At 49.3% G+C, this 23,102-nt stretch overlaps 1 protein-coding gene across 14 annotated transcripts in view; it reads right to left on the bottom strand.

Moving 5' to 3' along the window:
- MARCHF10 (membrane associated ring-CH-type finger 10) overlaps positions 1 to 23,102 on the bottom strand; it is an 83,642-nt gene that overhangs the window by 2,104 nt on the left and 58,436 nt on the right. For 9 of the 14 annotated variants that reach the window (XM_058703327.1, XM_058703337.1, XM_058703331.1 and 6 more), the window contains 3 exons: positions 19,247 to 19,413; positions 16,758 to 16,867; positions 7,096 to 7,209 (listed from right to left, as the gene is read on the bottom strand). In XM_058703327.1, the coding sequence (XP_058559310.1) occupies positions 7,096 to 7,209; positions 16,758 to 16,867; positions 19,247 to 19,413 (391 nt within the window). Of the gene's footprint in view, positions 1 to 1,820; positions 1,864 to 7,095; positions 7,210 to 16,757; positions 16,868 to 19,246; positions 19,414 to 23,102 lie in introns of all 14 variants that reach the window. The other 5 variants (XM_058703333.1, XM_058703335.1, XM_058703338.1 and 2 more) reach the window with 4 other exon arrangements.

Here is a 23,102-nt window from a genome sequence, read left to right as displayed (position 1 = left end):
GGCAAGTGACGATCAGCGGGACCATCTGCCTCTGAGCGACGCAGGGGGGCAGCAGCGCAGCGCCAGGCACTTGCAGGGAGGGCTCCCGTAGGTCTCGGCGGAGACTTTTTTTTTTTTTTTTTTTTTTTTTTTTTAAAGCAGAGCCCCAGGGATGCTCTTCCCCCTCTCTCCAGAGAGGGCAGGCTCCCCTGCGGCCCGGGCGAGGAGGCCCCCAGACCCCCGGGGAAAGGCTGCGTCCCCGGGACCGCAGGGCGACAGCGGCCCTCGCTGGGCACTAGGGGTCGCCCCCGCCCAGCCCAGCCCAGCCCAGCCATCGCGCGCGGACCGCGGGTTTCCCGGGACCGGTTAGAGCCTCCGGGGCGGGGGCGCTGGGAGGGCGCCTCCACCGCCCTGCCCGGAGCCGCGGCCCACCCCCCCCCTCCCCCTCCTCCCCGGCCGGAGCGCGGGCCCAGGCGCCCGAGGTCCGCTCCCAGCCGCGCCCATTCGGAGCAGGGACTCTCGCCGAAGGCTGCCGCTGGGACCTGCGAGCGAGGCGCAGAGGCGCTTTCCCCGAGACACAAAGGTCTTTTCTAAATCTCCACGCTCCCTTCCCGGCTGCCGCAGGGGGAGCAGCGGCTCCGGGTGGGCCCAGGCGGCAGGGCCGGGAGGCGGGGCCCCGAACGGCCCCGGGACCTGGCGAGGGCTCCAGGGGACGCGGGGGGGGGGACACCGTGGCGCGCTCTGGGCTCCTTTTGTGAACGGAGGGAAGCGTCTCCTCCCCGCGTCCCTGAGAACGGTCAGCCCGGGTTCTCAGCGCTGCGTGCCCCGAATAATAAATTGGGTTCTCTGGGGTCGGAATCCGGGCCCCACCCTGCGGGGCTTTGAGCTGGTCGGGGTTCCCCAAAGCATCGCCGCGATCGGCTGCGTCGGGATCCCCGGGGGTCCACCCCACCGTCTGAATCCGAACTCCTGGGAGGGGCCCAGGAACCTGCCCTTTTGGTAAATCGCCCAGGTGATTCGGATGGCGAGGCCAGTGTGGGAATCGTCGTTCTAAACCTTCCACCTGCCTTAGGGCGGGCGATTGTAAAATTTCTCCCCTGAAGAACTTCTGGAGATGGGATTGTCACACCCGCCTCAGTCCACGGTAACGTTCATTCTCCCTGCTGATGGAGGAATCCTTCCTGAGTCTGGCTGTAAACCCTCCTGCTTTAATTAAGCACATTTTCTTCCGTGTGGTGGGGGTGTTTCGGTTTTTTTTTTTCCTTTTCTTTTTTTAATGGGATAACGAACCTGTTGGAAGACAGCTGTGCTGCCTCCTTTGTGGGACCTTTCTCGGGAGACCTGCTGTCCTCGTTCAGCCTCCATATCCGGCTGAGCCCCCTGACTGGACCGCGTGGTGAGAGGATCCAGGACAGCCACTAGCCCGTGAATGAACATGGTCCCTTCCCGTGATGGCTAAACAGCTCCCTTCCAGGGTTTAGAACCTAACCCAGGAGGCTCCCCAAGTACCGGATACTGGAAAATCCCCGCAAAGGCGAAGGGAAAAAAGCCTGCAGCCGGCCCTCCGGAGCCCGCCTGACCATATACCATCTTCCCTTTGGCTGGCCCTTGTCCTTGATTTCAGGATGAGTTAAAATTCTTATCTGCTGTGCCTCCAGCCTACTCGGACTCTCTTTCCTGACTGCTGCAGCTAGACTTTCCCAGGCTTGGTGGGGTTATTTTTGCCTCTGGGTGGTGGTCATTACTTCCTTCCACAGTATGAGGTTCAACACAGCCACGGGGGAAAAAGAGTAAGTTAGCAAAAACACCCTCAAGATGGCAGGACTGACCCCCAAACCTACTTTCATTTTCTTCCGGTCTGGGTTGTGGGTAATTTCTTGACAACTATGAGAAAGAAGACAATGAAAAATGAATTTTTTTTTTTCTCCAAAGCAATTGTGAACAGATGTATAATTCCCCGGTCTCAGGAGTGTCCTAGGACTCCCTTACATCACCTTAAAGGGGCAGAGGTGCCAAGGGCAGTGTTGATATTCACCCGCAGGGCTTAGCCTCTCCTAAAGACACCGGCGGCCACGACCCAGGTCACCTTTGCTGGTTCAGGGCTTCTAAATTTGGCCATGTGTGCGCAGACTTGCTTCCTTTCAGCAATTGATCTGAGTAGCAGAATCCCATTCTGGATGGCCCGAATCATCTACAAGCCAGTGGGGGTGAAGGCCGTGCTAATTGGCCACTTGCCTCACCACTGGCTGTTAAACAATCGGTTGTATTCTCTGCCCGGCAGGAAGCAGCAGGCCCATCAAGGCTCTGGGCTCCCTCTTTGTTCTGACTTTATGGCATTTTATGCCACAATGAGAAACACTGTGTACTCCGTGGGAGCCCATTGTGCCAGGCTGCAAGGATGTGGCTCCTGTGCGGAAGGACTGGTGGTCTTCCCCCCAGCAGAAGAGGGGCTTTGTGACAGGCTGGAGGACAAAACGAGGGGTGCCAGACACTGTTCCTAGGGCAACTGCTGGCCATTGTGGAGGCAGCGTTGGCCCCTGGGTCCCTGTCACCCGCAGACTAGGGGGAGGGCAGGAGAAGGATGGACTCTGTCCTAAGTAGCAGTCCTGGGTACGGGGTAAATTATACGCCAGGACTGAGCTATCCACAGCTCCCATGCCCTCCTGCTGAGCCGGCCACATCCCAGCCTAGACTCAGAGCCAGGTGACCGCATCTATATTAACCAGGCCTCATTCCTCAAGGAAATGCCTTCTGGGTGAGCAGGGAAGTTTCCCCAAATGAGGGCCAAGCCTGGGCCTCAAATATTTTGGGTAGACTTGGTCCTTTGAGGCAAGAGTTTTGGGTTTTCTACGAACAGTGTGAATGGGAGGACCTAGAGAAAGTCCCTGTGGCCTCACACGTGAATGGGCCAGTGGGGTTTCAGAGCTCCTTCAAGACCCTGCCCGCCTCCCAGGCCAGCGGCTGCATTCCCTGCCCCTCCTCCCAGTTTCACACAGGTGGAAGTTTCCCTACAGGTGAAATGTTAATACAGCACACCCGGGGCAGGAAACCAGGGCGGGTGCTCACTCCGGGAGGACACAGGCACTGTCATGATCCCTGAAAGGCCCGGGGTCCCTTCTGCTCTTTGCCTTTTAGCTCATGGACCGAGATTCTTTCTATGGTTTGACGTAGTCCATGGAGGTCGGCACTTTGGGGCATCGGGGAGCTGCCTTGGGCAAGCAGGGAGAGGGATTCAGGGTACAGGTACATTTCATTGAGGAAATGGAGAGCATGATACTGACAAAACCTATGGCTAGGAGAGAGCCCAGGACAGGGGACTTTGGGGGTACAGGCCCTGAATAATGGAGTAGCCCACATGGGCACTGAGAGGGAGGGAGGTGAGGGAAGGCGAGTCCATTTAGCTTCCCCACAGAGGACAGCCCTGTGTCCCCATCAGCTTAACAGGCAGCTGATGGGGTCCTGTGTTCTCTGGAGATGCTTCCACCGTGAGCATTTGGAGAAAAGGCCAGTTTCCTGCTGGGCCCTTGCAGAGAGTAACAGTCACTGTTTCCTTCAGCCTGGACCTCACTCTGTGCCCTTTCTGTCTTCAGTGCCCCCACCTGAGCCCCCTTAGCCCATCCCACTGCAGCAGCAGCTGCCCGCCCTCCACGTAGCTGCTGCAGTTTTCACTCAAAAATGCAAATCTCCTGGCCTGCCAGCCTGGGGCTAGAAACCCTCCCAGAGCTGCACACAAACCCTCCAGCCCCTGCTCCCTGCCTCCGCCTCCACACTCACTTCCTGCCAACTCCAGCTGCACTCCTCTCCTCGACTCTCTCAAACATACAAGTCTTCCTCATTTCTCTGAGCCTCTGCCTTTCCTTCTGCATGGAATGCCCTTTCCCTCACCACCATCCCTTGTGCAGCTGCTAAACTCCCCAAGATTTGGTTGGGACATCACCTCCTGAACTGATCAGGTGGGGGAAGCAGCTTTGGCACAAGGCTTCTCAAGCAGTGGGAAGGCCCATGGCAGAGGGTACAACCCAACTGGATTAAAAGCAAGTCCTCTTGGAACGTTAGTTTGTGTCTCTGAAGACCCTGCCTGGACAGTTGGTCCTGGAGAAGGAGTGGTAGGAAGGGGTGAGAAGGGTGGTTCCTCCCGGGACCTAACTGCTCTGGGCGCTTCCGCATCTGGCTCCTTCTTCCATCGTAAAGCACATTTCTTGATACTCTTGGTTACATGCTTATCTCTCTTCAGACTCGGAGCCCCTTATAGGCAAGGAGTTTGTATTCCCAGAATTTAGTTTAGAACCTGGCACGTAGTAGGCATACAGAAATTCTTTGAATAGATAAATATATACCTTGAACTTGAGAGGGTTCCTTTACCTAGAATACTGTTCACGCTCCACAAATTTGTGCTACTTTCTCCAAAACATAACTCAAAACTCACTTCCTAGAGAATAGGCTTTGGTTTATTAGTTCATTGATTTCAGCATCAAAAGTTACTGAGCACCTACTATGCGGCAGGCATTTTCTAGGCACTGGAGGTTTGTGGGGCACAAAGAGAGATAAAAATTCCACAACGGAGCTGCCAGTGACCGCCACCGTCCCCCACCCCCGCCCCCCAGGAGACCATGTCCTCATTTGCAGTCATTTAGCATTTTGGTAATCACTCAATGCCCCTGGCGTCCACAGTGACTGTGACATGATCATCAAATATGATTGGTTCACTGTATGCCCAGATCATCAGACAGGTGTAGAAGGCCCGGCTTTGCCTTCAAGTAACACAACCTCATGAGGGAGACAAATTGTTTGTTTATGGGATCACTGGAAACCCCAGAAGTCCCAGCCAGGGAAGATCTTGTTAATTCACAGCCTCTAGAAATTCACTGGATCCACTGGTTCTCTTGACCAAGTGCTACTTTCCAGTTATTTCCAGTCTTTATAAATATGTGAGTCTCATCTTCCAGCTTGGTCAGAATGGCACAACATGGCGTCATGTCAGGTGCCCACTTCCCCTGATTCCCATCTCGGCACCCGAAACAAGCCAGGGCATGGATGAAAGAGTGAGTGAATGATCATTGCCATGGGCAAGGATTCATCACTGGGTGTCTTAATGAGACACCACCAAGGAGTCAGACATGAATGGGTTCTCCAGTTCTGATAGGTAAAGGACAGAAGGGTTTTTTCCCCAACATAGGGCCTTTTTTTTTTTCTTTTTTTTGCTACATGTTACCCTCAGATTCTTAGTATTTTCTACAAGAAGATCCCGAGACTCAACTCCAGGAGAGTGTGAATTTGACAAAAGTCATTTGTTTTCGTCCTTCCATTTGGGTCCCTCTTAACTGGCTATTTGTACTGGTTATTGTGTGGTGGTTTTAGTGCGTGAGATCTATTTCAGGGTTTCCCAAATTAAATGTAAGCCTTAGAGTGTTGCCCTGTCCATTCTGCTTCCTTCTTCCTTCCCAGCAATCTGGGTTCCCAGATTGCTCCTGCTGTCACTCCTTCTCTAGGATAGTTTTACCAGAAAGTTCTGTAGACTCAATGCTTTAAGGCCTTGGTTTTCACCCATGGGGTTGTAGTGTACATTGTCCTCTCGTGTTTGTCCTGCAGTCCTGGAGGCTAGCATTGCTTACATTAGCCTGTTGATGTTTTAGCCATCTGTAACCTATATCAAACACTGGGTGCTTTGAAGTTCAATGTGCAATAAAAAGTTCATTAAAAAAGATGTGGAATCATGAAAATAAGGTTACGGAAATGTTAACAAAGGATCGTTTCCTGCTTCCTGTATTTTTTTTTTTTTAATGTATTTCTCTGAGGAATTTATGTCACCATTAAAACTACAGAAGAGTTAAAGGAAGGACAGGCCTGGGTCAAAAAGAGGGTGAGATTCCTGAGGAGATATCTTGGCCAAGACCCAGCCTGTTTTCTTAATTGAGAGCTTGAGGTCTAAGGGGAGAATTTACGCCAGAAAAAAAAAGGAGGGACAAATCCAGAATTCTTATGACTGATGGTTTGAACCCAGCATCATTAATAGGGATGGCTCAGAAGCCTGCTGTCATTGCAAGGTCTGGGCTATGTCAGGGACCCTCAGAATCACTGGGTTCCAGCCTCCAGGCAGGTGCCTCTTACCCACTTGAGGAAGAAGAGGAGAGAGACATGAAGACAGACAGAAAGTGGGGGACAGAGAAGAGAAAGTCAAGAGAAAGAGAGATGCATAGGGAAAGGGTGGCAGAGTGTCACCAAAACTGCCTTGTGACACCACTGGTGGCTTGCCCATTGCCCACACTGCCTTGCTTGCCAGTCACGACCTCCTGATAGGAGCAGAGGTCAAGTTTCAGGCCCCGAGGGGCATTGAACGCTAAAAGCAGACCGGTCCCTGGCATGACCTTAAGGTAAATGAGGTACCCGTGTCCGGCTACAGAGTACGCTTTCCTGGCCTGGCCACAGACAGGCATTTAGCCAAGAGGGAAGTCCATTGGGGCTCTGCGTTCTGACTGAACAGTGACCAAATGTACATTTTGCTGGGCTTTGCTAAGTCCAGGCTCCAATTAGTAGCAGAGCCAGGCTTCTCCTCCCAAACTGCGTGGCCTCATAGAGGGCTCCTGGTTCTCCTGTTAAACGAAGGGCGGCCCCAGATGACTTTTCCCGGTGAATACATTGTCTCCTCTCTAATGACAAATGGGACACTGTCGGCACCTTTACTTCCTGGCCTCACACATGCAGAGACACTGGAATAACACACTCTGGGAGCCGAGGCAAAAGAAACAGTTCTCCTTGGGCGAAGGCCCCTGTTTTTTACGGACCCTCCGAGCTTGGGCCGTGGGCACGCCTCACAGCCTTGCTGGCCTCTACTTGGGGGAGCAAATATCTCCAGAGACTCACTTGCTTATATGACCAAGAGTGACCATTTAATTGCTATTTATGTTCAATAGGAAGCAATCATGTGACTATCCCTTACTTTTCAGCCAGAAGGCCCACTGTGCATACACTTAGCAGCCACTACGTCTTAGTCCTAATGATGGCAGTGCCATATCCTACCAAGTGACCATGAAGCCCTCAACAGATTGCACACGTATTAACCAGCGCTGCAAGGTTTGGGGGACTGCTGCCGACGGCCCGGGTCGGAGCCACACTCACCCTCTCTCTGATGACTCGGTTGTAGTTGCGTCTCATGAGTTCTGCAAACCTCTGCTCATAGAGGTGAAGCAGGAGCGCCAGGTACAAGCCTGAGTTCATCAGCTCATTTTGTGCCTAAATATGGAAAAGAGAGTCCTAAGTGCATCTATAAACTATTCACGGTCTACATCACAGGGCAGAGGGTAGTAAGGACACCGGGTGACAAGAAGTGGGACAAGACCCCAAACCCCAAGGCAAGGCCTGCCTTTGGGGATCAGAGAACAGAGCAAGAGAGGGGGGATCCTTTACTGCTCTCTCAGGGCAGAGGCTGGAAATTCTTTACTGCTTAGTGGAGGATGCCCTGAAAAAGCCCCGCGTCCCAGGCTCAACCCCATGCCTCGAACGTTTATTGAGCAGTTACACGTCAAAGCCTTGAGCTGGGTGTTGTGGGGAATATGAGGTCCTGCTGGGAGCCCATCGTCTGGTGTGGGACAGCCTCGTCCAGAGACGGTTCCAGTACCAGCTGCAAGTGTCACGTGCTACACTGGAGATGCACGGGGAAGAGAGACCAGTTTACTGAGACATGGGGAAGGCCCCTTGGACGGTCCCGAACGGATGGGAGCACCTTGGGTGGGCTCTGAGGGTTGGTGAGGGCCTTTCAGACAGAGGCATGGAATGCCAGCAAAGGCACAGGGGCGGAGAGAGCAGAGCACGTATTGGGTAACATTCCCTATGCACTGGTGTGGCTGGAGTGTATGGGGAAGGTGTTTGTCTTGGACTGAAAAACTGTTTGGGCATGGGCTGGCGAGATGGGAAGGTGGGAGGGTATCAGGCCGAACCAAGAGTTTGGATGTCCTGCTGTGTGTGTATACCTAGCTACCTGAGCAGAGGAGTAAACACAATGAGATGTGCATCTTAGGAAGGAAAAGTTTTCTGTGGGAGAATGTGGAGCACAGATGCCACGGGCATTTTGTTTTCCTAAGATCCCTTGTTTGTCCAGAGAAAAGGCCCCAGGTCTTAGTTCTGTGTGTTTCTCTCTGTATAATTGGGCTTAATGATGTTCTCACCTAAAGCCCCCAGCCCTGGCTGGTCCATTAACTCCTAGAGAGCAAGCTGAGCATGTGCCCAGTAGAGTTCCAGATGGACTGCGAACCTCAGGGCCTTGGCTCACCTCTTCCTCATTCCATCGGTGGGCTTGGTTTGTTCTTCTGTTTTGAGTGCCCCCCGACCCCCTCCCCTCCCCACCACTCCTTTCACAGGACTTCCTTCGCAATGTCTCCTGCTTGTAGAAGGCTTCCTGATGAACCTCTTTTTGTTCCGATCATTCCTTTACTCTCTGATTCCTAAGTCTTTATTTTGTACACTGCATCTTGCACTTGTTAATGTTTTTGCTTTTCCTCAGCGGTGGGTTGTGTTTTATTTTTCTCACAGGTGCTGGGAACATAGGGAGGTACACAGGGAGGGTCTGGCTGTCTGGCTGAGGACAGCTCCTCTGTCCTCAGTGCCTTTGGTGGTCTATGCCACAAGGCCTGTGGACCCTTCCTGGACCTTCAATAAATTAGGGGCATTAGAAACGACTCCTCCCCCTCCGCTTTGTTTCCCTGCCTGGCCTCCCATCAGATCCCCATGGGTGGGGGATGGGGAAAGGCCAGACCAAGCTCGGGAAGCCCCTGGAAGACTAAAATCCCTAGCAGAGGACATGGCCCTCTGCATCACCCTGGGGAAAGGTCAGAAGTGTGACTGTTTCCCTAGGATAACTGAAGCTCAGACCTGATGCGGCGACCACCTCAGTGCTTTTCCCTTCCTTCTGGGCCTATCTCCCTGTTCCCATTGCATCAAGGGTAGCTCAGGAAGAACAAAACAGCTGCCAGAAGAGGTGCCCAGGTTGAGCAAGGATCGGTGCACTCTTCCTTCTGGATCAGGTCCAACTCTGGATCTTGACCACTGGCCCCAAGGTCACGGCTCAAGGCCCTTCCACTCAGCTGTCCTTAGCAGTTAGCCTCCTATTTTTAGCCTTTGGTCGTATTTTCTGTGCTCTCCTGACCTTGGCCTAGAGCGGGCAGAGAGGAAGTTGCTTGTTTTCACTTTTTTCCTAATTGCCTCCTCCCACCTGCCTCCTTGTCGTCTGTCTCGCAAGCCACCACCTCTGGGAAGCCTTCCTAACCCACACCCTTCGGCTCCTCCCTGCACACGGAGCCTTCTCCCTTGCTTGCTTCTATCGCTGGCTGGCGGTGGCCTCCCGCGAGCTGCTGCTGGTTTTCTCCCCGGCACCCTCTTCGCCAGTAAGCCTTTGTGCTGAGAGACACTCCGATGCATAATGGCAAATCAATCAGCTAGAAAATGGCTTGGAACAATCAGGTTTGTCAAAGCATTCAGGGAAATCATTTACTTTTTATGACTCAATAAGGCCCGGAGGCATGCAGATGGGGAAAATATCCACTAATGTTTTCTGCAGATAATTTGAAAAGTCACTTCTAGCAGATTGTGTCTCTTCTCTGGCCTGTGGGAGGGAACCTGTCACGTGGCGCCATAAATCTCACTGGCCGGGGCCCCTTGATGTGCGCCCTTTGCAGAGCTGGTGATGCACCACAGAGGGGCTGGGCTGACCAATCAGAGCATGCGTTTGCTAGTGAACTCAGTCATCTCAGGCTCCGAGCCACAAGTGGGAGGGACTTGTTATCACAGAGAGTTCCAGGGCATTTGTTCAGCAAGGGCAAAATGAGCTAGGTTTTGGAGCGTTATTTTTGCAGCTCTCCTGACCCTCCCTCCCCGAACCATTCTGGTGGGGCATTGACACCCATGTGCAGTGTCGGCAGTGGGTGGGTGGGGGGCAGGGAGGCTCGAAAGAGAGGAGGCTCATGAAGCCATGGACAGGAGCCCCGAAGCACTCAGGCTGCCTGCCAGATGTTTTTCTTTCTTTTCTCCCACCTCCCTCCCACCCCTTCATTTTGTTAATATTCATTTGGGCCAAGAGATTTGCTACCTATGGAAATTCTCCATATAATCCACTCAGAGACGCAGTCAGCCTGGCTGAATGTCCTATCAAGTCTTCAGATGTGTTCAAGAGATGCTCCTAGGTGTGAGGGTGATTAGGTGGCTGCGTGTGTCCAAGGACATCTGTCCGTGGCTGCGATGGAGCAAAGCCAGGCCTGTGCTTCAGAGCAATGACAGCCAGAGGCCCGCTGAGACCCTCCTGTGCAGCCGGGCAAAGAAGACAGCAGCACATCTCCATCACGCAGTGGGCGTGGGCCCCCAGAGCAGGCAGCCTGGGGCCATCGAGTGCTAAGACTTTGGGCGGAGTTTTAACTGGGCCTGACCCAAGTGACTCCAGTTATAAAAAGGGGAGAAGTAACCTCTATCCTGCCTGTTTCCCCAAGGTGTTTTTGGCAGAATGAGCTAATACAAGCGGACGTGGTATTTTGCAAAATAAAAATATCCTATGAGAGGCAGAGAGGAAAGATAGGACTCAGGGCAAGGACCACATGTGCCTGTTTGATCCTGTGCTCGTGCCTAGCCCTGGATATTTGGTGTGTGCTCAATAAATATATGTACAGATGAAAGAATGACAAAAATGTATGATTTTGGACCAGACAGTGGCCCATTTAGCCGTGTCTTTTGACCCTAGTCACTCCCAACTTGAATGTGCATCAGAATTACTGAAAGGGCCTTTTAAAACATAGCTGCTGGGGGTCACCTGGGTGGCTCAGTTGGTTAAGCATCTGACTCTTGATTTCAGCTCAGGTCCAGATCTCATCGTTTGTCGGATTGAGCCCAAGCCTAGCATCAGGCTCCGTGCTGATAGCATGGAGCCTGCCTGGGATTCTGTCTCCCTCTTTCTCTGCCCCTCCCCTGCCTCTGCTCATATGCAGTACACATGCTCTCTCGCTCTCTCTCTCAAAATAAATAAATAAACTTAAAAAAAAAAAAAAAGTAGTTGCTGGGCACCACCTCTCCCTCTCCCCCAGATTCTGATTCAGTGGGTCTGGTGGGTAGAGCCAAAGAATGTGTATTTCTAACAAGTTCCTAATTGATGCTGATGCTACTGGGGATCACCCGTCTTGGAGAACCACTGCTCTAAGCTATGGATCAACAATGTGGTCTGGGGATGTGCTCTGGTGGGAAGGAAGGAAGGAAGGGAAGGGAAGGGAAGGGAAGTAGGGAGGGCGGAAGGAAAGGAAGGAAAGAAAGGGAACGAAGGAAAGGAAGGATGGGCAGACAGACACGAACTTCTCCAGTTGGAGACAGTACTCTCCATTTTGCCTTGGTAACCACCTCCCTTTATTATAATGACGCCTGCAGGATTCCGACCGTTTAATATGGGCCTGGCCTCTATGGCGTCTGAGTGTACAATCTGTGATCTAAACTGTGCTTCAGCCTGCTTTCTCCTGGCCCGTCTTGGAGTTTGGAATGTTAGTTCGAGCTCTATCTGGGGGGTTCTTCCTTGCACCCCAACACTGAGTGCCCCAGCCAGAGCCAGATCTGAGGCCTACTTCCCAGGTGAGGAACGTCACACAGGACTCCTCCTTCCTGGACAGCACCCACAGAGCGAATGGATGCTTCTTGGGCTTCCTTTTCAGGCATCCTTGAGTAAGGAGGGTGGGAGGGTTGAGCTATGATTGGGCCACCAGGTGCCAGCGGCCCCAAAGTGCTGAGTCCAGGTCCTAGGGCCCCCGCAGTTGTTTCTGCCTCATGGGGCCACTCTGCACACAGCCTGTAGGAGCTCCTAATCCAGTCACTAGAAGCCAAGTAACAAGCCTTGATGTACGGGGCCTACAGGAACCACCCAGTGTCTGAGGGATGGGGCATAATCACATTTCAATGCCCTGTTAAAACCCATGGGCAACATTCACTCTACTCCTACTCAGGTGCATTGAAGCAAACCAGGAAAACACTGGTCTAAGCCCCTCCACACCCTCAAAGCCATTGACAATGCTGACTGGACACCCAGTGGGCATGACTGCGATCTGGGATCAGATCTTGCGTCAGGTGTCTTTCTTTGATATCTCAGATTTTGCCTTCAAGGGCACGTGGATAGAGAGCTCACTCCTCTTTTTCCTTCCTGGTCTTAACTGTCTCTACCTCAGGGAATCTTGCTCTGGTCCTGAGAACGGGTCAGACCTCTTTGTGGCTGTTCCCAAGCTGCCTGCGCATCCCTCGTTGTGATGCTCCCACACTAGGGTTACCCTCCCTATGCCCTTCCTGTTAGAAGGAAGTGACTGTGTTGGTCTTGGGCACCTCGGTGTCTCCAGCAGAGCATCTGATATACAATAGGTTCTCAATATGTGTTTTAAAAGTTAAACTTTTATGTTATGTGTATTTTGCCACACTTCAAAAAAAAAAAAAAATTTGATACCTGGGCCCATCCCAGATCAATTAAATCAGAATCTCTGGGGCCCGGCCTAGACATGAATACTTTAATAGGAAAATAAAAAGGCATGCAGCTAAATGTTAATTATAGGGGATTTTTGCATGTTTGTGATTTTTATAATTGAGGAAAAGCAAAACAAAAACAAAAACAAAAACAAAAACCAAAAAACCCCAAAACCACCTAAAGAAAAAATGCATAAGATAATAAGTTAATTGTTAATTAGTGAGTTAGCAAGTTAGTTGAGGTCAAGTGAGACCCAGACTGGGCTGAAGTCAGTTCTAGGCTTCTTCTGGTTTTGATCTTTTCCTTGTATATGTCTGTTTTGGGGACCAGCTACCTCACGTCTCAACAAAGGAACTTGTTTGCCAGGAGTGAAGGGCACTGGGCATTGGCTAAGATGGCCAGAGCACCAACGTTTGGGAGTCGGGAAGGGCCTGGACCTCAGGAGCCCGTGTAGACATAACAACTCCAAGGCCAGGCCAAGGGGCCTCCCCGGCTGGGGACGAGCCAAGAGCATATTATATCCTCCATATCTTTCTGTTCAACAATAGTTACTTCCGCCTTGGTCCACGGAGTTTCTGAACTTGTCTAAGTCATGCTTCCCTACTGTCTCAAGTTTAACTCAGACTGTTGGCAAACAGACTCCATTAAATCCACAAGGGTCCATCAGAGCAGTCAGAACCATTGCGAAAGTGTGAGCCCGCAACTGTTTTCCACCTGCAGGTGAATACTGCGCGTTGGTTCTTGGGACTGTTGTTCACCCACCAGGGTGGGTCTGTCAGTCTAGTTTCCACCTGTGGTTATAATGAAGGGCATTTTCCAAAGGCTTTGATGGCCTGTCAGGTTCTTGCTGAAACTCATTTAAACTCTTTTCTGCTTCCATATAGAGTAATCACTGTGCTGGGTATTTTCTGCTTTCCCCTCCAGATTCAGTTTCCACCCTGTGCTGTGACCTACACGCCGATCTCAATGGATCGCATTAACTAGACCCCCTTGTTCTCTGGCTTCCCGTTGGGTTTGGCCAATGGGAGGCCCTGGCCGGGGACTAGAGGGCGGGAGGAGAGGGAGGCCGGGTGGTTATTCTTCTTGTTCCCTCTCTGCTGGAGAGTGGTGTGGCAGTGGCTGCTTTCCGTTATTGAAGGTCACAGGCCATTGCGGACTCTCTCTCCTATACCTACAGTTCTCCTGATCCTGGTGGTTGCACCCTCCCCTTGTCACTTGAGGCCTAGGAATGGTCACAATGCCAGTCTCAGGATACTTCATCCTACCTTGTTGGTTTCTTTTCCTGCACATTTCTGCTCTTAGGTCAGCTCTCCTTACTCACCCCTGTTGAGGGTGCCTCGATCTCTTCCACCAAGATTCTGGCTAACACAGTGACTTCCACGGTTCTGGTTAGGACATGCTTGTAGATGCTTCTCTCCACTGGTAGGATGCAGTGAAGCCAAGGTTACGGGTATGACCCCTGCATGGGCTGGTTGGCTTTTTTCAGTGATGGACTCTAGCCTTGTCCTGGCGTGCTTAGCTGCCTCCCTCGAGTCCAGAGAGGTTGGGCATCTCTGGGTCTGTAACACAGTGGATCTCATTTCCTGAGCGCCTTCTCTGCACAGGTCCTGGATTAGGGGTTATCCTCAAGTCTTTTCCTACCTCCCATCCTGCGGGGTAGGAACTATCTCCTCCTTCCTACAGATGAGAGAACTGAGATCCCGAGAGCTTGTGTAGTTTCCCCGAGGTCACACAGCAACTTTGGGGAGGGGAATAGGGATTTAGGTTCACACCTTCATCAAAGCTGGTGTGCTCTTCGGTGGGGTAGGCTGCCTCTGGCTACGTGAGTGCAAACATTTTACTACAACTTGAAAAGTCTGCTGTGAGTGAGTGAATTCTACAAATACCAACGGTAAACCAACAGCGCACGGTGGTGGTAGCTGCTTTGCAGAGGGTGAACGATGCAGAAATACTTGGAACCAACAGGGGTCTTTACTAGACAAGGCAATCCCTTGGGCTGCACTGTGTGATGTCTGCAGACCGTTCTGGTATATTCCACATAACCTGGCCTTGTCTGGACATGTCCTTCTCAGGAAGTCCCACAGGTTCCATTTCCGGAAATAATCCTCCAAGATGACCACGTGGAACCTTCTGCACCCTGGCTGGCATCCTGATCTCAGGCATTCACGGGCCCTGGTTCCCTTTAATAGTGTGGTTCCAGAATCACTTCTGTTTCTCATCTCAGTGCCTGGGGTTTGTGACCGAGTGATTCAAGACCCTCAGGCCTCAGAAAGGATGGACTCAAAATACATTTATTTCTCAGGAAATTCTTTCTTCCTTTTTTCCAAGTTTTCCAAGAAACTTCTTGGTTGTGCTATTCAAATAGTTCCTTCTTATCAATAGTTTGTCCTTCTGTCTCGAAGCCTTAGCGTTTTAAAAAAGGTAACTAGGGGCGCCTGGGTGGCGCAGTCGGTTAAGCGTCCGACTTCAGCCAGGTCACGATCTCGCGGTCCGTGAGTTCGAGCCCCGCGTCAGGCTCTGGGCTGATGGCTCGGAGCCTGGAGCCTGTTTCCGATTCTGTGTCTCCCTCTCTCTCTGCCCCTCCCCCGTTCATGCTCTGTCTCTCTCTGTCCCAAAAATAAATAAAAAACGTTGAAAAAAAAAATTTAATAAAAAAAAATAAATAAAAAAGGTAACTAAACAATTGCCTAGACTCAGATGCAGCATTTTGACTCAGCTGTGCTTTTTTCCAAAAAACAAACAAACAAACAAACAAAAAGATCTGGGCACAGGCTAATGATTTACAGTTACGGTTATTAATCCTTTTTTTTTCCTAATCATGTTAAATCATAATGGTAATGATTATTTTCATTTGATAAATACTTATTGACTGCTTATTACATGCAAGGCACCTTGTAGATAAACATCACCCGATGGAAATACAATGTGAGTCACAGATGCAACCCCGGTATGTAACTTGATTCTTCCCAGTAGCCACATTAAAGAAGTGAAAAGACACTGGTGAAATTAATTTTAATAGTATGTTTTATTTAGCCCCGTATATTCAAAATATTATTTCAACATTTAATTAATATAAAATTATTTATGTGATATTTTGCCTTTTTTAATACTGAGTCTTTGAAATTCTGTGTGCATTTGACACAGCCCATCTTTCTTTTTAATTTTTTTTTTTTTAATTTTAGAGAGGGGTGGAGCAAGGGAGGGGCAGTGGGAGAGACAGAAAGAGAGAGAGAGAGAGACAATCTCAGGGAGGCTAGCATGAAGCCCTACATAGAGCTCGATCTCATAACCCTGGGATCATGACCTGAGCCGAAATCAAGAGTCAGATCTCAACCGACTGAGCCACCCAGGTGCCCCTCACGTAGCACATCTTGAGTGGCGGTAGCCACTTGTTCATTAGCCACATGTGGCTTCTGGCTGCCATATTGGACAGTGTAGTTCTAAAGAAAAAGATCGTTTGCCTGAGAACTGAACAATTAACTATTATTCTGAGCATGGATCACCTTCCCACATAAGGTTACCTAGCTTTTTCTTTCTTTCTTTTTTTTTTTTTAATTTTTTAACATTTATTCATTTTTGAAAGGCAGAGAGAGACAGAGCGCGAACGGGGGAGGGGCAGAGAGAGAGGGAGACACGGAAACAGAAGCAGGCTGCAGGCTCCGAGCTGTCAGCACAGAGCCTGATGCGGGGCTCGAACTCACGGACCGTGAGATCATGACCTGAGCCGAAGTCGGCCGCTTAACCGACTGAGCCACCCAGGCGCCCCGCTAGCTTTTTCACAGTATTAGAATTGCAACCCAAATGCCCCAGGAGAATTAATTCACCGGGTGTTAAAAAGCACACACTAGGTGCTTACTACCTGTTAATAAACAGTAAAGCAGTTTCTTATTACCCTAGAGTTACTTGCTATGTAAATTAGGGACCATTTTTTCCAAGACCCTGATTTTTTTTTTTTCCTTGTCGCTATTAAATTTAAATTACTTCAGCAAATCGGGGCATGGAGCTTGCCAGAGTATTCCTGTTTCTGTGTCCAGTCGGCTACTCTGGCTTCCTACTTTTGCCCCTGACAACAGCGGGACCTCAACCCCAGGTGACCAAGATTTTGAACCCTCCCGATGGTCTGATTTAGTAGCAGACCTTCTTGGAGACGCGAGCGGGGGGGGGGGGGGGGGGGGGGGGGGGGGCATTCCCAGACTCACGCCATGCACAGGCCTAATACCGTCCCTTTATCAGGGAAAGCATGTCTTCCTACCATGCGCCGCCTCTAACTGACTTTGACCCGTGGAAGCAGATTGGCGTGAGCGTCTCTTACCCGGGATTGCTGGTGTTTGTGGTAGAAGTCGGTCACGTTAAAATCATCCAGATCGACCAGCAGGTCTTGCTTACACATTTCGCAGGTCTTTGCGGCACCTAGATCCGCTCCTGAAATTAAAGAATTCTTTGTTACATGTAGCCCTGGGTCTCTCTGTGCTGCCATTTTGGGAGTGAACTTGTGTCTGTTATGAATTCTGAGTTTCAGTGACCTTTTTAAAGCCAGCCATTGTCTGTAGAAAAGGACCTTGAATCTGAGATCTGGAAAATTTCCTTCGTAATCGTTTTCATTATTATGCACGCAAGCTTTGTATACGTGAAATTCTCGTGACTTTTAAATAATAGGCCTTGCTTTCTGTTTAAATATAAACACACTGCTTCATAAAATTGGAGTTGCTACATGGAGGCAGAAAATCTGTAACATAGGTGTTTGCCAAAAGAGTGAAGATTGGCCTATGTTGTTGTTTTTGTTGTTGTTGTTGTTGTTTTTCTGACAGACATAACACAGGTCCAAGCAAATAAATGAGGACCACATTGATGGCAGAAGCTATTCTCAGTCTGTGGCTTAAAGATCTGCCTTTACTCTCACCCAGGTGACTTCCCTCCTGAGGGGGTGAGGGAGCCGGGGGCCATGTATGGGAACTAGCACAGCAGTATCTCCGGCCAGCCCCTGAGACTGAGCTCAGCCTCATCTGGGAAAAGAAACATGAGAAGCCTTCCTTTGTTGCTGTGGGGTTGTTGGTTTTTTTAAATTTTTTTTTTTTTAACATGCATTCTAGATCAGCATTTTTTCTCCGCTTATCCTGGTCCCCAAAGCAAAAATGGAAGATGCAGAACTGTGCTGTGTTGAGGCAAACACTATGCCCAGCGTCTTTTCCCGGCACGTAGGTGCTGCAGTTTTGCTAATGATGCCCTGGTGTTTATTTTTATGCATTAGAAACTAGAGGCCTGGTTAGTTACCTGCATTTATTTGGGAAAGGTAGGGTTGGTGCAGTTTTATACCCCAGTTCTACTCTGCCTCAATGGGGACGTAAAGAAATAGTAAATGGTAGAGAACATCAAAAGACAAGGATGAATGGTGATCCCGTGTCTGCGTTTTGTTTGCTTGATTTTTTTTTAGGGCCTCTCGGTAGTGCTTTAGGCTACTGAGTGTCCCATGTGCCTCTGACCTTGATGGCGCTCAACACACCCCTACTGATGCTGGCGTTTTACAAGCAGTTAGCAGCGCTTTCCTTGCACATTTCATGAGTGATCTTTTCCTGTGCTAGATGTTTAATTGGCCCAAGTTTGTGGTAAGATAAAACACTGCATGACAGGGTCATTAGCGGCCAAGATCCCCGTTTCCTCCCTGTCTGAAGGACTGAGTACCAAGCTCGCTACGTGGAGATGTGTTTAAGCAGCTTGGATGATGGGCCCAGGTTTGTTTCCCTTGCTGGGGAAAATGCAGAAGGTGGACAGGGGATCAGGGAGGAGACGGTTAATGTGATCGGCCCACGGTTCCTGCCTCTTTCTCTGGAGGGGACGTGGCCACTCCCTATGGGGACAGGATAAAGCTCTTAAGTCTCCCAGGCTGCCTGAAAGAGTGATAACCAAGGAGGAAAACACGGAAGAGAAGAGAACTAGGATCCAGCTATGGGGTAAAAGGTTTTCAGGGAGTTGTCTCTGAAAGACATAGCAGCTATTTTGTAATGGGTTCTTTGCATTGCCGTTTCCTGTTTTGGGTTTTTTGTTTGTTTTTGTTTGTTTATTTTGTTTTGTTTTGTTTGTTTGTTTTTGGTTGTTGTTATTCAAGTTGCCCTTCTTCCTCAAACCATGTTTTAAAGAAACCCCCTGTTTTCTGCCAAGAAAACCACAGCTGACCTCCCCATGTGGCCGTATTTAGGTTATAACCTCCCCAGGGAGTTGAGAAAGGGCTTCACATTCAGTTACAAGATCTGCAAAAGACAGAGCTGACAAAGCCAGCACGCGGAAATCTCTTTACCTAATACGGTTCTAGAAAATTAGATCAGCGCTCTTTCCCTGCCCCTACTGCCAAAACGCAGCTTTGCTCAGTTTCTTAGGTGACACCCTCCTTCCCCCGCAAATAAAAGGAAGCAGAACTGCTTTTGTCAGGTGTCTATTAGCAGGCATGGCTGCTGTGTGCTTTTGCTGAGGTGCAACCACTGACCTATTTCAGTTTCCTTCCTCCTGGGAGGGAATCTTAGCATCTCTGCTCAGGCTCAAGTGGGGTAGGATTTAATAGCATCGCCAAGATTCTTCTCTCAGACTTGGAAAACAAATTCATTTCCCTCCCATAATTTAAAGGCAGCATTTAGACCCGCTACTATCCATCAGCGCTGTGAGCAAGAGTCCTGGGGTCAGGGGCCATGGTTCTTCTGGCTACTGCTTAGGAGGAGAGGGGACAGTTGTCCAGGCTCGGAGTCCCGCACGGTGGTGTCTCATATTAATTATATGTTGGCTCACGTTTTCCGCTTCTCCTTCCCCACCCACCTGATGTTATTTTCACTTTCAGCCACTTTTTCAGGCACTCCTGATGAACAAACCGCAGGCTTCCCACACAGCCGCAAGGCTCCAGGAGGGGGTTGGTTGGGGAACCCCCGGCTATCTGACAGATGCGACACAAGTCTCCCTCCTCCTCTGAGTCCTCCTCCAGGAGACTAAATGGAAAACAAGCCCTGGTGAGCAGGGGTCTGCACAGTTGCAGTGTCTACAAACTACAAATACCACGTCCCGGGATGTTCAAGGGGGAGGCCCCCCCCAGGACTCCCCAGGCCCACCCCCTGCTCCCTCCCACCCTGCTGAAACTTCTTCTGGGTTACTGATAGCAGGTGCACAAAGTCTTGTGTCAGGCTCCTCTGAAGCTAGTGGTATGTGTGAGCTGACCAGGAGAACCAGCAGTGCCTCCATAAATCTAGAGGCATGGGACAGGGCTACAGAGGAAAGTCATGGAAAGGGCTGGGCGCCCCTCCCCCTGTCGTGGCCACTGTGAGGGAGTTGGCAGTGTGGCTTGTTGTTGAGTACGTGGGATTTGCAGGCAGAGGGCCTGGGTTTGAGGCTTGCCTCTGAAACGTGTGGGTTTGGTGACTCTGGACCAGTTCTCGAAGCTTCTCAGGTCTCTGTTTCCTCACGTATAAAGCCATGTGGTGCCAATACCACCACTACTTATCTAACAGGGTCTTGGGCAGCCTGGATGCCATGATGGCGGTGTCACCGCTCTGCAAAGTGCATCGAGAGTCTGGCAAAGTATTTGCACATAGAGACCCCTCGCTAGATGTCGTTTGGGATGATGATGAACCAATGAACCTGGATGTGAATTCACCAATAGCATAACACTTGCCAAGAAATTTTGCCAACATTCCAGAATGTAAGCTGCTGGGATCTGATAAAGATGGAATTAGTGAAAACGTAAGCAGATATGTTTGTGTCTAATCGACGGGGAGTGAAGACTAGCTGGTTGATGTTCATGTTGGGAGGCCCTTGGGAAGTCTATGGCTTGTTCTTTAGAATCCTCATGGCCTGGGGACTGTCTGGTCAAGGAAAGGAAACTGGCTAGAGACTCAAATCAAAGCAGAGGAAGAAATGGGCATTGCTCTGGAGATAGAAGTGTGTGCTGAGTTTCTGAAGAGACCTTCCTCCCCAGGAAACAGAAGTCATGAAAAGGAACCGAATTATAGTTTTCTATTATGGGCACAAACAAAAGAGGAGGTAAATCATATTTTTTAAAGACTCAGTATCTCTAAGATGTCAGTTCTCCCCAGAATAATCTACAGATTCAATGCAGTTTCAGTGAAAATCCCAACAAGCTGATTCTGAAACGTGTATAGCCCAGGACTCTTAAGGAACAAAGTGGGGAGGCCTACCAAAGGGCACCACTGGCTACCAAAACTTATAAAAGCTACAGACATTAAGGTGACGTGGTATTGGATTAGGGAAAAACAAAAAGGAACAGGCCAGAATAGAGAGTTCTGAAGCAGACTCGTACATTTATAGTTATAAGACAGAGGTGTCCCTTCAGTTGAGCAAGGAAAGATCTTGGGACAGTTGGGCATTCACAAAGCATACCTCACATCACATATTAAACATTACTTCACATTTAAGACCAAAATCCATTTCACACTAAGTCCTAAGTGTTCAAAGTGAAACTGTACAGATTTTAGAAAAAAATAGGAAGAATATGTTTAAAACAATTTTTAAAAAATGTTTATTTATTTTTGAGAAAGAGAGAGAGACAGAGCGTGAGTGGGAGGGGGGCAGAGAGAGGAAGACACAGGATCCAAAGCGGGCTCCAGGCTCTGAGCTCCAGAGCCCAATGTGGGGCTCGAACTCATGAACCACAAGATCATGATCTGAGTCAAAGTCACTCAACCTATTGAGCCACCCAGGTGCCCCAAATAGATAGAACATGTTAATGACCTTCAGTTAGTAAAGGGTTTCTTCATCAAGATAACAAGATACAAATCACAATCCATAAAGATGGATATATTTGACTCCATTAAAATTAAAAATTTATTTTCATTAAAAGACATCAAGAGGGGGCCCTGGCTGGCTCAGTCAGAGGAGTATGCATGCGGCTCTTGGTCTCAGGGTTGTGAGTTCAAGCCCCACGTTGGGTGTAGAGATTACATACATACATACATACATACATACATACATACATACATAAAATCAAAGGAATGAGAAATACAATGCAAGAATGGTTTCCTGGGGGCAGAAAGGATATTGGGAGGGGGTAGATGAGATAGGGTGGGTGAGGGGCTCAAGGGCTCCAGTAAAGTTCTATTAGCTGGAAGGTAGGCACAGGGATATCTGGGTTCTGCCTTATTTCGAATTCTCTAATTATTTGTATGCATTAAAGTAACTAAGGGAAAAATTTTTAAAGAGTATAAGTGGCATTGAGAAATGGGCTTGAAATATTTAAATGAGGCATATTATAAAATATGAGCCAATGCTTACTAAAAATTGCATTTATATGCAAAGATAAAAGATGGGAAGCAAAGTTATTTTATAGTGCTTATCTCTGGATTATAGGATTACCGGTGATTTTTCTTTTAAGTTTATATTTTTCATACTTCCTAGAATGAACATTTTTGAGATAAACAGAAAAGCATAAGGTTTATTACATACAGAAAGAAAAAGGGTGTCTGATAGGCGAAGTACATAACTCATAGCTGTTTAATGCATTGCCATGCCGAGACGTGGATGTATTTTTAAAAGAAATCATTTTTAGCTCCAAGGCATCACTTTGGGATGGTGGAAGACTCCTGACAAGTGGGTCTGAAGCTGTATTTTTGGACAGGTGTAGATGGGTGAGTGTGAGGCCTTTTGGCCCTTAACCATGAGTCGGTCTGCTGGTAGCTCGTATAATAGGGAAAGGAAAATTGGGGTGCCTGGGTGGCTTAGTCGGTTAAGTGTCCAACTTTGGCTCAGGTCATGATCTCGTGGTTTGTGAGTTCGAGCCCCCCGTCGGGCTCTGTGCTGATGGCTCAGAGCCTGGATTCTGTGTCTCCTTCTCTCTCAGCCCCTCCCCTGCTCATGCTCTGTCTCTCAAAAATAAATAAATAAATATTAAAAAAATAAATAAATATGGAAAGGAAAAGGTACTAATAGGAGAGTGACTTAACTCCTGCAGTTGGATAACAGACCTCAAGGAGTAGTAGGTGTGTGTCCTGTGTCCTCTCTTACCCTCTGCATTCTAATTCATTGCCTTAGAATTTCCCCACTTACAATGAATATCAGTAGATAACTAACGGCTGAAATGAGCCATACTAACGTACACAAAGGCGGCTTGCATTCACAGAATGCGTTTCCTGATCAGTAAGCCAACATCAGGGTGTGGTAACACCTATGTAAAGGAAACAGAATCCTGACACGGTGTCTAATGATGGCTTTAAAAAGTATCAAATTTCATATATTGTGGATGTTGTGAAATATCCCCACATCATCTTACAAGACAGGGAAGATCAAAGGAAAGGGCAATCCAGAAAAAAGACCTGTTTCTCTCTCATGCGTGAGAAAGAACACGTAAAATGGAAGCTGTGGTTACCCCAGCGTAGCCCTTCGGAGAACCGAGGTAACCATGGTAACGGTTTGGGACAGGCCTTTTGGTTGGAAAGATTCAAATTCTAGAACTGTTGGCTGGATTTGCACAAAGTCCCATGAGGGAGAGCTGGTGAACTTCAAGTGTGGAGTGGCTCACTCTCTGGGGAGATAGCAACCTTTTCGTAAAAGATCCTGGTTCCTAATTGCCCATGAGAAGAGCTAGCCCTATGTAGCAGTCAAAAATCCCTTATGTCTAGCAAACTTGCCTTCCTTAAAGTTATGGTATTTGGGGAAAAGAAAACATTTG

This window comes from Neofelis nebulosa, chromosome 16 (genome assembly GCF_028018385.1).
Source record: "Neofelis nebulosa isolate mNeoNeb1 chromosome 16, mNeoNeb1.pri, whole genome shotgun sequence".
NCBI classification, from domain to species: domain Eukaryota; kingdom Metazoa; phylum Chordata; class Mammalia; order Carnivora; family Felidae; genus Neofelis; species Neofelis nebulosa.
The sequence above is the reverse complement of the archived record's forward strand: the minus strand, read 5'-3'. Positions and strand labels throughout refer to the sequence as shown.